The sequence below is a fragment of the Aphelocoma coerulescens genome, chromosome 4A, assembly GCF_041296385.1.
Source record: "Aphelocoma coerulescens isolate FSJ_1873_10779 chromosome 4A, UR_Acoe_1.0, whole genome shotgun sequence".
NCBI classification, from domain to species: Eukaryota; Metazoa; Chordata; class Aves; order Passeriformes; family Corvidae; genus Aphelocoma; species Aphelocoma coerulescens.
In genome coordinates this window covers 1,846,347-1,862,943 of record NC_091018.1, presented here as the reverse complement: position 1 = coordinate 1,862,943, position 16,597 = coordinate 1,846,347, and the positions used below count along the sequence as shown (strand labels likewise).

Sequence of the window (16,597 nt, the reverse complement as noted above, 5' to 3'; positions counted from 1 at the left end):
TTCTAAGGTGCAGAACTCTGAATTTTATATTTACTTGCTGTAGGTGTATACACTGATTTCAGTGATGTTGAAACATGAGTGTCTAGTTGGGACTTGAGAAAGATACTCAGATTAATGGAGTTCAAATGTAAATGTTATTAACAAAGATTAAAAACAACAGAATGAAAAGCAATTTCAGAGGGAACAAATGAAAAGTTGGGCAGAGTTAACATCAATATTGACTTAGAACTATAAATACATGAATAATAAATACCACTTCTTTCCCCCTTCTAACATCACACACTCAATGACAGAAGTTTATTCCTCTAGAAAATATTTATTCCTCTAGAAAATAAACAGGAGCTTTGAACGTTGTTCCAAGGAGAAGGGGGTGAGTGAGGGAACATACTTGGTCCTGGGTTTAATCCTTTTTCTTATCCTACTACCTAGAGAAGAATGACTTTGGCTGTGTATATTTTATGAAAAATCTGACATGAATTTATTTCTACAAAGGGTCCTACATGTCCTGGTGTATCCTTAAACAGAGACCTTGTATGGCTTTTCTCTTTTCAGCTGTGTCGTTCACCCTAATAAGAGACATTAATGTGCCTAAACTTGTTAAAATCTTTTGCCTACCAGAGCACTAAATGCTGCCACGTGGGTTTTCTAACTGATTGCATACATGTGAAGAATTAAAAGCTTATTTTTAAAGAATTGCAAAATTAAGAGAACGATGAATGAAAGAGCAAAAATTACTGCAGATAAAAAAATTCAAAGCACTGTGCATTCATCTTATCATTAAATGGAACAGCAGCAATTTGTGAACTAATTTTAATTTCCAGTAAGGAACACCATTCATTAGAACAGAATCCTTTTTATGGAATAAAAAGCTGCCTTCCTGAAAGGCATGTATCCTCACTTGATGTGCATTTATGCTCCTAGTTCTGTCTAATAACCATTACAGCTTCACAACTGAATAGGAGGGGTTTATTTCCTCCCTTGATGGACATCACTTGTACAGAAATGGTCTGGGAACAAGGCTGCTTTATGTGGGGGGGGCACTTTTATGCAGTGGGAATGTTCAGTATTTAATGTGCATGAAACATCAACTGATCATTCTCTTGCAGGAGCTGCACTGCAGAGTCTCTTAGAGCAGCTCCTTGGGAAGGTGCAGATGTTCCCAGAGCAGGATCTTGGCATCTGGAAAGGGCTGGGAGCTGTGCTCATGGCTGTGACTGAGCAGCAGGACAGCAATTCCACCCTGCCCCAGAGTGCTGAGAGAATGGCAATGGCAGGGGTGCTCCTGGCATCTCTCAGCACTTGGGATTTCCTCCTGGCTCCTCAGGGAGGAATAATTCCCTTCAAGTGTTTGGAGATGTTGTTTTTAGGAAAGCCTGGGGTTTTTTTGGAACTTGAAATGTACTAGTGTCTTAATTTCTGTAGAAAAATGTACATTAATATCTGAAGTTGCTTATGAGCAGGGGATTCTCATAAATAACCCCATGGGGAAACATTTCTGGGGCCTTTGTATATGTCCCTGCCTTTGAAGTAACTATCTTCTGCCCGAATGTATTTAAATGTGGTTTAAAGGTAGAGGCATTTCTCAGTGCTTTGGGAACTGGAAGAGAGAACCATTCAATGATGTTTCCAATTCCAGGTCACGTATAAACCTTAGAAGAGGTTGATATATCTGCCTTTTCTTGCAATATATATATATAAAATTTTCTTTCTTGCTATCTACAAAAATGACATTTGAAAACAGCTCAATTTGCAAGTGCAACTCTTGACTAAAGGAGAATTATGGTTATTTATCCATATAAAATACTTTTCCTAAGTAAGCCTTGTAATGCTGTATGGCTTCTGCCTTACAGGTAATTTTAGTATATAAATTGTTCATGTTTCAAGGAACTTTTTGAAGCAGAGCATGTATTTAAGTGCCAGGAATACCTTTTTTTTTGCCCTGATACAGACTTATGTCAATTTGAATTGATTGGTAATGAGTTAATAAAATGTTCTTAAGAATTGCCACCTTGTACTACCTGTTCTGTAGGGTTTTATGCAAATTGATTAACGTGAGCAAAGAAAAAAGTATCACATGCGTGGTGTACTTTAAATTTTGCATCTAGGACGCTCTGTTCTAAGTTTTTGTAGCTCTAAGACAGCTAAATTTGTGATTTGGGTATTAGATTTGAGATTCCAGTGATTTGCTTGGCTGTTTGACAGCCCCCGAGTCTGCATGCCCCAGATTTGCATTATTTTGTATTGCCCCAAATGCAAGAAAAAAATCCCTAAAATGCACTTTTGAAAAGGAAATTGACAGTGTATCATTTTCTGAGAGGTTACATTTAAAAACCTTTTATCTCTGAACACTCGCCTGATATTTAAATGGGGCTGCCACAGCAACCAAGACACACTTGATTAAACTGCTCGTGCTTGTAATTCTGAGAAGTACATCTGAGGGGCTGCAGGATTTCATCAGCACTGGCAGAAAATCCCCCTGCTGAAAGCACAGCGATAGAAGATAGGAAGAATTAGTTTGTACAAATAATCTGCTTTTCTTTTCCAAACTAGAGGCTTTTTTAGAAAATTCAGGGCATTGGTGAATGAACAGAGTTTTCCTTCTCCATTTTTGCATTGCTAATTGTTTAAGCTCATGGCATCTCAGCAGTTTGAATCCTATTGAAGAACTGACCCAGCCAAGTTAAAAATCAGATTACAAGCAATTTGGGCTATATTTAGTTACATATATTCAATTGACATTATTAAGCTATAGGGGAAAAAACCACCAGTATTTGATGTTGAGCTCAAATGTACTTAAGTTGTTTACTTAGTCTTTAGAGAGTGTGTCTCCCCAGCACATAAATGATCTTGTGTGCAGAGCTGCCTTTTTATAAGTACCAGTTTAAAAATAAAATATTCAGCAGGTCAGAAATATGGCCAGGACCTTTTCGAGTTAGAGGGCACAACATCAGCAACACATTCTGAAATCTCAGTCCTCAACAGCACTCATGCAAACAACCCCAGAAGCTGAAATTTATTTATTTGTTTATTTATTTGGCAAACATGTTGTTTGCTGACAGTTATGATAGAACTGTTGCCATTCAGTTTGATTTCCACTGAGAAGTGTCCTCTGTGGCCCTGTGGCATTGACTAGCCCCTTCACTTACCTAATTTTTCACCCTGGAATAAAAAAAAAACAACAACAATTCCCCCACTAAAATGGCTTTGAAGTATTTGCATGGCCAGTGTCACATTTGGTGTGACTGGATGTTTGTCATGAAGGTCAACACCCATAATTGAATTAAGGTGAGGTTAAATGTGCTGATTCTGCTGCAGATAAAAATTCCAGAGCTGCAGCTCATTTCCCCCTTGTGTTTGCTGGGATGTGCAGCAGGTGAATGCTGTGGATCTTTGGACAAAGTTAACTTATAAAAATATATCACTGAAAAAAGGCAAATCATTTTGCTGTCCTAATAGAATGATTCTTCTTTTCTGGTCCTGACTGAAACCAGTTGTGTTTGGTTTGTTGTGTAATACAGTAAATGGCACTGTTGCTAATTATTGTCCCAAATAATCATCTTTCTAAACTGGGGAGGGGGGAAAGATCAATAAATTTGGCATGATTCCATTACAAACCTAATTGCAGAATTGCTGTACAGATTTTACACTGGCCATTTAAAGGGAAATGCTTTCCCTTCATTTACTCTGGTGCTTTGATCATGCATGGTTACTAAGCTGTAACCCTTGTAGAATTAGATACTTCCCAATTAAAGATGAGTTTAACCTTGTGGAAAAACAGCCTTAATCTCCTTCTGCTTGGCCAGGTGCAGTTTCCCTACTGAGAGACAGGATAGCATGAACACTTCTTTGGTAGGAGATGGCTGAGGAATGAAGGTTTGAGCAGTCATAGCCTTCGTTTTTCTGAGTAAATACTGAGAGATACACGAGAAGCAGTGGTGGCAGGGACTGTCATTCTGTCTGCTGTTCAACCTGGAAGGTTTCAAAGTCAGCGTGGGATTACGAGGGTTCCTTGCAGGGTGTGTGGAGTGGCAGGTTTATCTTGGACCAGAGCACCACACAATCATTTCCAAACCTAAAGCACCTCCTTTGTTTCACTGCCTCTCTCTCTCTCAGCTTTAACGAGCCATGGTGAAGCTTTCTGGGATGAATGTGGGTGATTCTTTGTGTGTGTGGTTTTTTAATCACACCAAGTATGAAATTTTCCTTAAGGTATACTGAAATTCTGTATTTTCCTCTGTGGTGCACTAAGCATCAAAAGAATTGTTAGTCTGTTTTTATTGCAGACCATCAAGTACCAGACGTGCTGTTTAGCTATTTCATGTGAACTATTTCATTTGATGGAGCCTGCGTGTTGCTTAGTGAAATGGAATTTGAAAAACTTTAAATTGGTCAGGTCTCATCTGGCAACATTTCAGATGTTTATTTTTATCCTAATGTGAGTTTTTTACAGTACTTTGCTGGGCTTTGGCTTAGTATCTGGCTTTATTCCCTTTATTATATCTATGTGCTTTAATATCTTTATATCCATTGTTGGGAAAGGAATTCTACCCAGGCCTGCATAATTGATCATGAGATATTCCATTCTTTTATGAACAAAACACGATATAAGCCAACAGAGAGACATTAGTAAATCAGTGTTTCAGTGCTTGACCAGTAATGTGAAAATTGCTGATTTGCTTTGAGACAAGATGAGCCTCAGACTACAGGCTGCCTTAAGGGTACAAACACAGCATGATGAGAGGTAACAATATGTTCAGTAGGATAAGGGATCATTCAGGTCCTTCAGGGGATGGTGGGAAATCCATTTTTATCTACCTGCTTCAGAGAGAGTCTGTGACAAAATGGAGTCTATCAGCTAAATTACCAGACAAAAGAATCAGTAAATAATGCACATACAAAGAAGAGAAACACTGAAGGGTTGTGGATCAGGAATCAAGACCTGACAGTGTGAGAAAAACTTTGGAGAGGTGTGGGATACTATAATGGAGAAAACCAGTAGTGGCCTGTGCACCTGGGAGGATGTGGTTTATGGCAAGATAAATCATGCACTGTCTGCTATTTTTATGAGGTAAAAATCCAGAAGGTAAGCACAGTAGGAAATGCAGTATAAACAGTATGTTCTCATAAAGTAAAATTAATTAATTTGAATATTTGCTAAGGATGTGCTCTTTATTTTGGTGTGTAGAGGTGGCATTGTGTGTTGATTTCATGGTTTTTATGTTTGTATAGATGCCATACACCAAAGAAGTCAGGCCAGTTTGCCAGTTGCTGGACAGAGTTGAAAGTAAGGCTGGCAGGGTGATGGGATCTCACAGAAATGAGCAGGCCTGGGGGGAGGAAAAGTAAAAGGAGAAGTATATAGAGACAAAAAAAAAAAAAGGAAAGAAAAATGCTAGTAATTCATCTTCATGAAAAATCCTATGTTTTTTAATAGAAATATTGAATCCGTGGACTAACTTAAAATTTTGTGCTTATATGCCCTCAGTCATGTCTAATAAAAGCTTTTTTAAACTTTCCCAGATGGTGAATTTCCCCAGTTCATCTGGGTTTTCAGGGTCAGCTGGGACTCATTTTTTGTTACCTTAATGTTGCTCTTTACAGGGGTTTTCTCTTCTTGTTTCCCCCTCATTCAGATGTGTGCAGAAAATTAAATCTCTCTCCTTGCCATACTCAACAGTGCTTTTTAAAGAGCTTTCCACTCCCTATCACATAATATTTCTTTATTTTTTTTTCCTCTTTGATCCATCTTAAAGCAAAGTGAAAATGCTCACTGTGTTCCAGGTGATAGCTATAGGATTATATAGGTATAATCTTTACTTGCATTGAATTTGAAAAGCACCTAATAATGTGTCATGTTTTATTGCATAATGTTCATTTCTCTCACAGCTATTTGATGTCAGTAAAAAAAAAAGTGACAAATCCCTTTGGAAAATGATCCTTTGTATTTTCACTGGCCTGGACTAAGGCAGAGTTTTCATAAATTTAATAGTTCAAAATACAAGAACTTTGGAACATTATAAAGGAAAATTGTGTTATGCAAAGCACAGTATCAATTTTCTTTGACAGTTCATTTCTACCTTCAGATTTTCATTCCTTTTTACGAAGGAAAGCCCTGATATGAGGAGACATAAGATGATATTGATTCTTTCATACTGGGTTATAGTCAGAATTCTGTGAACAGAAGTGTACAAATAATCTGTACATTCCATTGTAGTGTGAATAGAGGAAGAAACTGGTAAATGTCAGATGGGGAGGCACAATGATGGCAACAGGTGACAATCAAGAACCTCCAGTTGCTTATTTTTCTAACTTTTATTTGTTGAAAAACATATATTCTGTAGATTTTTTAGCATGAACTTTTGTACATTTAATTGCAGACGTTTGATTGGAGATCTGTGTGGGAGTTTTGGTTTAATTCCTAAGATGATGTGGCTGTGCCCCAGGAGGGAGCTCTGTTGTGTTCTGCACCTTGAGGACAGCACCTAAAATGGTGCTGCAGAGCCTGAGGGAGATGGAGAGAGGACTGGGGACAGGGAAGGAGGAGAGAATAGAAAGAGCTTGTGCTGGCTGGCTGGGGAGAGAACTTTCTGACAGCAGCCTGCACAGCACGTGAAAGTTATATAGGAGAAAAAAATCATGTGCAAGATTCCAAAGAATAAAATTCTATAAGCAGAATTCTACTGCTGTACCTCTAACAGAAATTTAATGGATTGATTGTGGCTCCTTGATTGTGAATCACTGCCTGAGGGACACTGGGCTTTCATCTTTAAGTTTGTATTAAATCAGGTTGTCCAGATCACTGAAATATATTTTTGTAAAGGATTGTGCTTTATTAGAGTGATAATCTATTTGAAATCCATCCTTAATTATTGTATGCTTATTTTAAAATCAGAAATTGAAGGGAGAGTGCTCCCTGGAGCTGCAGCTTTAGATACCAAAATCAAACTGTCCTGAGAAACTTCTTTAGCAAAATGTTGTTGTTGATGGAGCTGCTTTTTGCCCTCCACACTTCTCCACACTTCAAATAGAAAATTTGTTTTTAAAGCTCAAGTGTTTTGCAGGGGAAGGATGTCACTGGGCAACAAGAGGTGCCTGTGAGTAAAGGAAGCCTTGATTTCAGATGCTGATTGCCCTGTGGTTCTGCTCTCGGCTCTTCCCTCTGGCCAGAGCAGTTGTTTAAGGAATATTCTCAAGTGTCTGTTGTCTGAGATGGAATTTTGAGGGGTGACTTCACTTTCCTGACTTTTCCTTGGTTTAATCCCAGTCACTGGGGACAAGGCTGTTTGTGTGCAGGCAGTGGTGAACTTCTAGCAAAAAATTGCCCAATAAGTAATTAATCCCAAAAACATGGAACCATTTCTGGAGAGAAAAGAGGAGTGGAAGGACCTACACCACTCAAACCATATATGATGTGTGGTTTTATGTAGGCACCTGGTATTCAAAATGTTACTTAGGTGCAAAATAAACTCCTTTTAGTGCAGGTTTTCACTTTCATTTTCTCCTCTGCTTGGGTTTGGGAACACTTCATTAGAGCAGTTGTTTGCACTAAGCAAATCTCTCAAATTTGAATAAAGTTATTCTGTGTTGGGTTTTTTCCTCAGGTGACATAAAATTCCTTTTCCTCCTTGATTTGGAACATCTGGGCTCTTGCAACATTATCCAATCAGCAGTTTTTCACATTTCCCAAAACAAATTGAGGACTTGTGACATTACAGCACTAAAGGGAACCCAGAAGTACAGGGAGCCATGTCTCTTTTCCATCCCCAACCTCTACCAGAAACTTCCTCTGGGTGAAGGAGCCATCAGATCTCCTGATTGAAGCTTGTGCAAACCGGGTGCAACTGACAGCTCAAACACCCCTCCCGTAATTAAACCTGGCTGAGGTGAGCAAAAGCTGCCTGATCAAAGAGAGGGAACGTGGCTGCAGTTCCTATGAAAGATTTAGGGCACACAGAGCTGTAATTATTGTTTAAGGCATCTGATTGTGTGATCCAAAGCTCATGTAATATTTCTAGGAGTGGCCACCTTGCCAGGCTTCTGCTGAAGTACCTATTAACACTTTTTTATTGTTGCTAGAATGTGTCAACACTTTTGTGGTATTTGAAACAGTCACCACTAATTTGAATATAATATGCAAAACAAATTTTACAGCAGCATTTTGTTTGTACTAGCTGCATTTTTGTTGTTTTCTTTCTTGTTTTTATTCATCTAAAGAGATTTTTATCTAATTGTTCTCCAGGGAAGGGATGCTACAAATCCATTACTCAGGCAACATTTTCAGTTTGATATGTGCTTGACTATCATGTTTTCTGTGTTGCCTTCTAATTAATGCAGGAATAGTGATTAATTGTTTGCCACCACAAAAAAAAAAAAAAAGATTTGAGTTTGGACCAAAAGCTACAAATACTGCTCTTCATACTGTTTCAAATTATTTAAAAATCAAAATACCACAAATGAGAATTAAGAACTAGATGGTTTCTATTGTCAGGCAGTATGAAGGCAGTTTCAAAGTTCTGGTGACTTGATCAGTGGAAATAAAGTGTTGCTTTCTCCAGGATGAAAAGTTGGGGTTGCTTTCAGGGTTTTAGAGCTTTTAAAAACTCTTTTGATCTTTCTGTCCTCTCCTAAAAATGGGAGTATGGGATTTGGGAGATATTTCCCTGTCATAATTATGGAAAAAAAAAAAACCTTCTGAAGTCATCAACTTTCTTTTTTTTTGAATAATAAAACCTAGAATTGGTTCAGGTTAATTTAGGTTAATGCCTAGCTCTAATTTTGAAGTGGGTTTTTTTTTTGGTTTTTTTTTTTTTTTTGGTTTTTTTTTTTTTTTTTTTGAGATAAGATCTTTCCTTCTCTAGCCTGCACCTTTAGAAATTTTGCCTTTTGTGTTCTCTTTGGAGAGCCAAGTGCTCTTATTTAGTTTTCAAGTTTTCTTCTTTTGGCTACCACAGGAAATTCCTAAATTGCCACCCTCAGTCTTTGAGCCAACTTTCCCAGTGTAAAACAGTTTGAGAATCAGCCTGTGGAGTTTGCTCCTTGGACTGAATATTCTATAAAGTAGCTCTTGTTTATCAGGTTTTACCCAGAGACTTCCTCTGGAACTTTCAGCGAAATGAGCAGTGATCTTTGTGTGCTCGTTAACAGAAGTATAAATAAAAAAGTAATATTGAAATGATGTTGACTAAAGCTTCCTCCTGTGCATAGCAATGTGGTGGAATCAATAGAAATTGTCTTTTCATTATTGAGAAGTTTGAATGCTGCAAAGTTAGGAATTGATGTGCTTGCTTAGAGCTGGGAGTAAGTAAACACTGACAGATTTTTTAGTGTTTACCAAGATGAGTTTTACAGCCATTAAGGGACAAGTCAGAAAGCTTCATCTTAAATAACATGAACTGAAGTGGGGTTCTGAGATTTTGGGACAGGGAGCAGGTCACAGCCAGGGTTGTTCTAGGATGGTGGGTGATCTTTCTGTGCTTCATTTCCATGAACACAAAACCCACTGGAATCCTGTCTTTTTCCAACGAGTGCAGTTGTGTTACATCATTCTGAGAGTTAATGATGATTTCAGGTACTAATGGAACAAAGGGAGAGGAAGAGCCCTCCTTGCTCCAAGACAGCTCAGAATCCACTGTTCTTTTGTGTTTTGGTTTGTTTGGGTTTTTTCCTGAGCTGTTCTGTCAAATGCTGAATGATGAGGTAATTTGCTTCGTAATGAGAAAGAAATTCTCACACTGAGCTTTTTATGGGTATTTTATTAGGGAATCTTTAAGCTTTTCAGAAGCACATGATTTTGTGTACACAGATGGAGTGGGGCTCCTGCTATGGATCTTGGTTTCTTTGGGTTCTCATTTGGGTAGAGTGAAGTGCATTGCAATGAAGATTTCTGCAATTTATTTTTTGTTGTTGTTGTTGGGTTGTTTTTTTTTTTGTTTTGTTTTGTTTTTGCAAAGGCATCCAACAGGAAGAAAAGATTAGGGATATATAATTGTGATTCATAATTATCTGTGTATGCTCCAGAAGTTTTGGCTGCTGTGTAGTCTCAGAGATGCATTATGGATGTAGTGTGAGTGATGAAATTGTTAGCATGTGTTTACATCCTGATAGCAGGTGAAAATAGAGCCATCAGTGTAAATGACTTACTGCTATTAAAGCTGAATTTCTGTCTTCAGTTAGTAAGTTCTGTTTGCATTTCCACAGTTCAATTTGAAGAATGCTCTATTATGAATGAGCTGGGAGATGAGAAACTAAGAGCTCTTGTGCATCCTTCATTAAAGATGACACTATTGAATCAAACTTTCTCTTCTAACTGGTTAAAAGGGATGGTTCCTCAGGCCAGAATCCTGCTCTGCAACAATTTGCAAGAGTTTTAAAGTGCAGGAATGTAGTTGGTGTGGTTGAAATACTTGTAGTAAATTTATACACTTGGTGGTAATTGTCATTAACAATCATTCAAAAAGTATTTGTGTTCTTGTTGAAGTATATTTCTTTTATATTAGTGTACATAAGTGTACCTTCTCTACTATATCTATATTTTTACTCTGTGTATTTTTGAAAAATGCATTATTTTAAGAGAAGAACTTATTTACATTGGGAATAGTAAATTAATTACCAGTTTTCCTATTGTAAGTTATAAATGATTGCTGGTTTTTTGGTTGGTTTTTTTTTAAACTAGTGAGTCATAATATCTGTAGAATCAGTTAGAAATGTACCTAAAAAGACTGTTGTGGGCAAATGTAAAGGAAATCATGTGGAGAGTGATGATGAGCCATGTTTCTGTTTTCCTAGTGATGCTGTGCTATCTTTGAGAAGGGTTTGTAATCCATATTAGCTTCAGTGTACACAGCAGAGTAAGAAACCTCGAGACATTCAGTAAAACTGAAGTTAACTGGAAAATAAGTAGATCAGATATTTAAATAAATAAAGTTTAGGTGCCTTTGCTTTCCAGACTTGTAGAAAATTCCAGGCTGATTATCTTTTACCTCCTTGTTACAGTGCTGATGTACAGATTATGCTAAATCCACTGATTCCTTCCCTTTAGGTTGAGTAGGTTTAAAAATGAGAACATCTTCCCCCTGCACACCCAGAGGGCCTCGGTTTCCTTTTGCTCTCGTGGTTTTGCCCTCCACCAGGAGTGAGCCCACCTCGAGCATGATCCCAGGTGCCTGTTTTGGAAATGAATTCTTTTGTGTCAACACAAACTTTGGAGAACTGAGCATTCCATGAAAATGGAGTTGCCCTGGGATGCTGCTCCCCGTTCTCCTGTGAGCAGCAGCTGCAGGGCTGTGGCACACAGAGCCTGCACTCACTCCCTGCAGAGTGCTCAGAACCTTCTGGCACCTCTCTCCTCTGGGTTTCTTCCACCTGCTGGAGCTATCAAAGGCATCAGCTCGGTGGCCTGGTTTTGTTGTGGTGTTTCACATCTGTGGTGAACATCCCTTCAGTTCCATTTCTTTGTAGTGCCTGTAGTGCCTGTGGCCCTGGAGAGGGGCTCCTGAGCTGCTGGAAGTGCTGCAGGCTGTTCCTGTGGCTAAGTGACCAGCGTGGCTCCTGCTGTGGCTCGTGCACTGCTGATGGGTGCCCAGCTGTGGGTGCTGCCGTTCATTTGCTCTGCACGTGCTGACAGCTGTGGCTTTATTAACTTCTGTTCAAGTTACTGAGATACTGATGTGAAATCCACAGCAGATATTACAGTAGAAGTGATGACTTAACCCCTGGCTGAACTGAGGTCTTCAACCTTGATTTCTCTGATCTCGTTTTTCATCTATGAAAATGGAGAAAAACAGTAGAAAACATGGAAGGGTAAAAGGTAGGGGTCCTCATATGGACTTAAAGAAATAATTTCTCCTATAATTAGTGATTTTTCATCTCTGACATAAAGTGGTAGCACAGCAGCATATTAAGGTTTACATCCATTGATTGCTTACCTTATTTTAGGCTTTGCACGGGGTGTCTGATAGCTTTTGCAGTGAAGTATTGGCATAGAATTCTCTTAAGGTTATGAAAGAAACTAAGAAATATGGTTATGTGGAAAAAAGCAGCTTCTGAATAAAGTACTTTCTACTAATTGAACAAGCACCTTTAGACTTGTTAGTGAAAAAAATCTGTCATTTTTGGTTTGGTTTAGAATGGTGAGAAAGAAACCATGTTTAGAGTTTTGAAATGAGCACGCAGTAAAGCTTCAATCTCTGTTCAGGAAAACTGTTGGAATTAAGTATTGCTATTACACAGAGTTGAGATACCTTTGATTCCTCACTGATTTTTTTGTGAAACAGTGTAGACGTATCTGGCTCTGCTCCCCTGGAATTGCTCTGTTGGCTGAATTAGTGCATTTCAAGAGGATGTTTTAAGCTACTAATACTTTATAAGAAGGAAGGTTGGTGAAGGAGATGGAGTGTGGCAGTAACTTTGTTCATATTGCATGGTCTGTGACTGGGAACTATTGTCTTTACAGCTCTGACTTGTCTTCTTCAAAATGAAGCATAGTTGAAATACTCAATTCTCTCCTTGCTCTCATCCCATTCATCCGTCTTGCTGGCATCCCCTTGTCTTGCAGGCCATGTGTTAAAGATATTTCTGACTTGTGGTTTGGTACTTAATAGATAAAAAATAATAATGTTGAAATCACAGTGTGTATTTCTGGAGTGGTGCTTTAAAATATTTTCTACTTTCAGTAGCAATATTGGGGTTTTTTAGTGCTTACTGTTGTTATTTCTTATGTGAATGTGCAACGTGAGTGGAGAACTGGGAGCTTTGTCTCCAAGAATTGGCTGCAAATCTGGAATTGTCAAAGTATTTTTTCTTTTTTTCAGACTTTTTGGTCATTTTTGGTTTTGTATTATATTATGTAAGATTGTTTTTAAAGGACCCACAAAATCAATTTGTGCATTTATATATATTTGTATTTCTTTTTAGTATTTTTGGTGAGTTGCTCACGACAGCAGTCTGCTGATTCTAAGGCAATTCATGTTTTTCTGAAATTTTTAGACTGTGCTCAATAATTCAGTAATGTGCCATTATTACCTGTTTAATGTATTCTTGCCATTAAACTTTCATTTCCTTTGGTGCAGTTAAATGTCACTGAAGACTGAACCGTACCAGGTTTATCTTGTTGAGATGAGAGACTCAACAGTCCAAGCTTGAAATTCTGATCAAGCAGCTTAAACTTGTTTTCAATAAACTGAGAATGAGGTATTGCCACTGCTGTGGCACTATACAGGCAGGTATTAGTCTTTCAGAATCTTGATTTTGGGTATTAATATCCATCACTGTGTTGGTTCCTGTCCCTAAATGAACATTACAAGCTGCCAGCTTTGCTCTTATGCCACTGAGGCTTGAGGCAGGAAGAGAAGATTGCTCGGAAAAATTTGTATTAATAAAGTTTTCAATCATGCTTTTAGGAACCAAGTTCTAAATGATTATTTATGTACTCTCCCATTAGTTCAAATGGGAAAATCCAGGTGGAATATTAGGTCTCTTTCCAGTGGAAGGTATTTTTTTCAGCTTTGTTGTGCTTGTAGCTTTTGCAGTGGCAGCTCTTTAGGTACTCAGCAGCATCCAGATGCTACAGAAACGTTATCAATAGAACATCCACCTGCATTTCCATGCTTTATTCTGCAATTTGCTGACTGTTTTGTGGAGCATCACTTTTGGGTTTAGTCTAATGTCAAAAAGAAATGGATTTTTCCCCAGATTTCTCTGCATGTCTCTGTCCCCTGTTCAGTTTGCAGGCTGCTCGTTGTTCTGCAGAGAGCCTGGGATCTCAGAAGTGCTGTGTAATTAGAAAGGCGATAGCAGGCAGCTCTCCAGTGAGAGGGGAAGGGCTGGGGAAGGCTGGAGCTCTGCTGTGTTAACAATCAGAGCCCGTGTGGATGGGAGCTGTTACAAGGAGGAGCCGCAGGGAGCCGGGCTGCAGCCTTGCTGTAGTTCAGGGAACAACTCGTGTCTTTTATTCTTGGGGTTTGATATGTGCAGCAAGCACTTTCATCAGCTTCAATTCACTAGCAGCAGAACTGGTTTAATCCTGTAGCAGCTGTGTTTTTCCCAGTGATTTGTGACTTTGTGGCTCTAAACAACCCCACAGAAGAAAAGAGCAGAGTGAAATGTACTTGCTTTGAGGCAAACTAATATTTCCCTTACTAGCTTGCACCCTTCCCCTATTTGCAAAATAATTGTTCAAAAATTCTTTTTTTTTTTTTCCTTGTAAGGAAAAAAAGCACCACATTTTTCTATTTAAAAGCATTATGTGAAACTTTTAATGATGGCTGCTGGGATGAAAGTCAATCTCAGTCTCATTTTTAGGCTTCCACACTTCCTAAGGAAAGAAAAAAAAAAAAAAAAAAGACTTTTGTTGTGCCATGGTGTTTTTCTCACTAATAATTTTTCAAAGCTGTTTCAGTTTGCTGGGACAGGTGGGTGGATATTTCATTTTTGTAAGTTCTGTGAAATTACAGAATTGAGAGTGTGCCTTAAAAAAGTGAACCTAATACAGGCAGCCTGAGGCACGAGCGGTATGGCTGGGCAGGGAGGAACCCACAGAGAAGAATTTCCTAATAAAAGGCAAAGAAAATTAGCTGTCATACTGTATGATTTTGTCACTGATAGTATGCACATTCTGCATATAAAATATATATAGATGTGAGGTGGGGGACAGGACATCACCTGAGCAGTGAGAGATCACAGATTCTCACAGCAAACTAAATTTCACTGTGTGTTTTTGTAGAATGCATTTTATAAAATTATTCATCTCAAAAATGTCCACGATATTTATAAACTTTATAGAGCAAGTTGTATTCTCTGTCAGGGGCAAATCTTCACCATTGGAAAGGGATCATTCCATGGAAATGTTGGTATGAACTTGCAGGCACGTTAATATTAATGCATAAATGTCCTATTTGGAAGCAGAGCAGCACCTGCACATTTTCCAGCCGTGACCTTTGTGCTGAGCTCTCTTTACTTGTGTGCTTTGTTTCCTTCATGTACTGTGAGATTGTGCATTTGAGTCATTTCCCTTAACAAAACCTCACAGCTTTGCTGAGAGTGCCCGAGAGCAATATGAAAAACTGTCCAACATGCACAACAACATGATGAAATTGTATGAAAATCTGGGAGAATACTTCACCTTTGATCCCAAAGCAATAAGCATAGAAGAATTCTTTGGTGATCTGAGCAACTTCAGAACTCTGTTTTTGGTGAGTAATACCTGCAAAATGTTACATATTTTCTTATATCTTTTTTTTCTCCCAATTTTAATTCTTTTCTTGTCTCTCTGTTTTTTCTGTTATCCTTAATTTGGTGGTTTGTTCCATGGCAGGAAATGGGGTGAACATTTCCAGAATTAATTAGATTGTGATCATGACACATTGTCCTCCAGTTTGTAACTTGGCAACTCAACTGTGGATAAGGTTGAGACATGTGGGTAGTTAGAAAATATTTTTAAATTTTTCAAATTTAATTCAACTTCTATGTTTCAGCTATAGAATGAATCAGTTTTAATGGACTTTCTTGGGGTTTAAAATTTGGATATGTGGGCTGTCAGTGGACAAACCAAGTGTAAGGTTTCTTTCTGGTAGGCAAAAGATTTTCTCAGTAGAAAATGCATAAATACCATAAATAGTCTTTCTGAGCTCCCAGAAAAGTAGGGCTGGTTTCTGGCATTCCTTTATAATTTTAGAAAGTGGACAAAATACTTTCCCAGGTTACTCTTGTAATGCTACCTGTAGAGTCTGAATAGTTAATTATTTCCCTCTGATGCTATGGTCTTTATCATTTTATCTGTCCTTTTATCTTCTAAGCCTATTTTTAAAAAAGCTACTCTGTAATGAAATGGACTTGGACCATAAGTGTGATGGATATTAATTTAACCTGTAATGCTCCAGTATAAAATGGTGAAATCCAGGGCCTGTGTAGCTTGAGGAGACACCTCCTTTTGCACAGCATCACTTGCACTTCAGTCACTGCACTTGCCCAGGAGTGGCAGTAATTGTAATTAGGTCTTTGGAGAATTTCTTGACTTATTTTATTCACTGGAGCAGAACCTTGTAGACTTTAGTGACACAAAGGTTCTTGTTCAGGGATCTAATTTTTTCCAGACACTTGAGGAAGGCCTAAGGCGAACATCAAAAGTTCACAGTAAAGCTTTTTTTTTTCTATAAGGGAAAAAAAAATTACAAAAAAGAATCAAGATTTTCAGCAACATTTTGATGCTTGCAAGAAGTTTCCCTGGAGGAAAAATATGCAGAAACTCCTTTAATCTGTGGGATTTACTTTAAAAAAGTAATAACTGCTGATAAGAATTCAGGAGCAATCAGATAAGACTGAGGCTGGAGAACATCTCCAAACATTCCCTAGAGCATGCATGTGTATTAAATTTGCCCAGTTCAGATTGCTGTAATACCTTCCTGCTTTCTCTAAGTGGTCCCATTAACTTCTTTTAGTATTTTGGTAATTGGCTGAAGTATAATTCCAAATATTTCATAAATATTGATAACTCATTTCTTCACGTTCATCATTCTTTTATGTTCTTGCCATTGCCTGTCTATTGGTAGAGCTCCTTTCTTGTGCCATGAGCCAGTTCAGTTTAGAGGCTCAAAGGTTCTTC

At 38.2% G+C, this 16,597-nt stretch overlaps 1 protein-coding gene across 1 annotated transcript in view; it reads left to right on the top strand.

Annotated features, from left to right (window-relative positions):
* Nucleotides 1-16,597, top strand: part of DIAPH2 (diaphanous related formin 2) — a 184,436-nt gene that overhangs the window by 96,160 nt on the left and 71,679 nt on the right. The window contains exon 25 of the mRNA XM_069015023.1: nucleotides 15,025-15,188. Coding sequence (XP_068871124.1) covers nucleotides 15,025-15,188 — 164 coding nt within the window. The remainder of the gene's footprint in view (nucleotides 1-15,024; nucleotides 15,189-16,597) is intronic.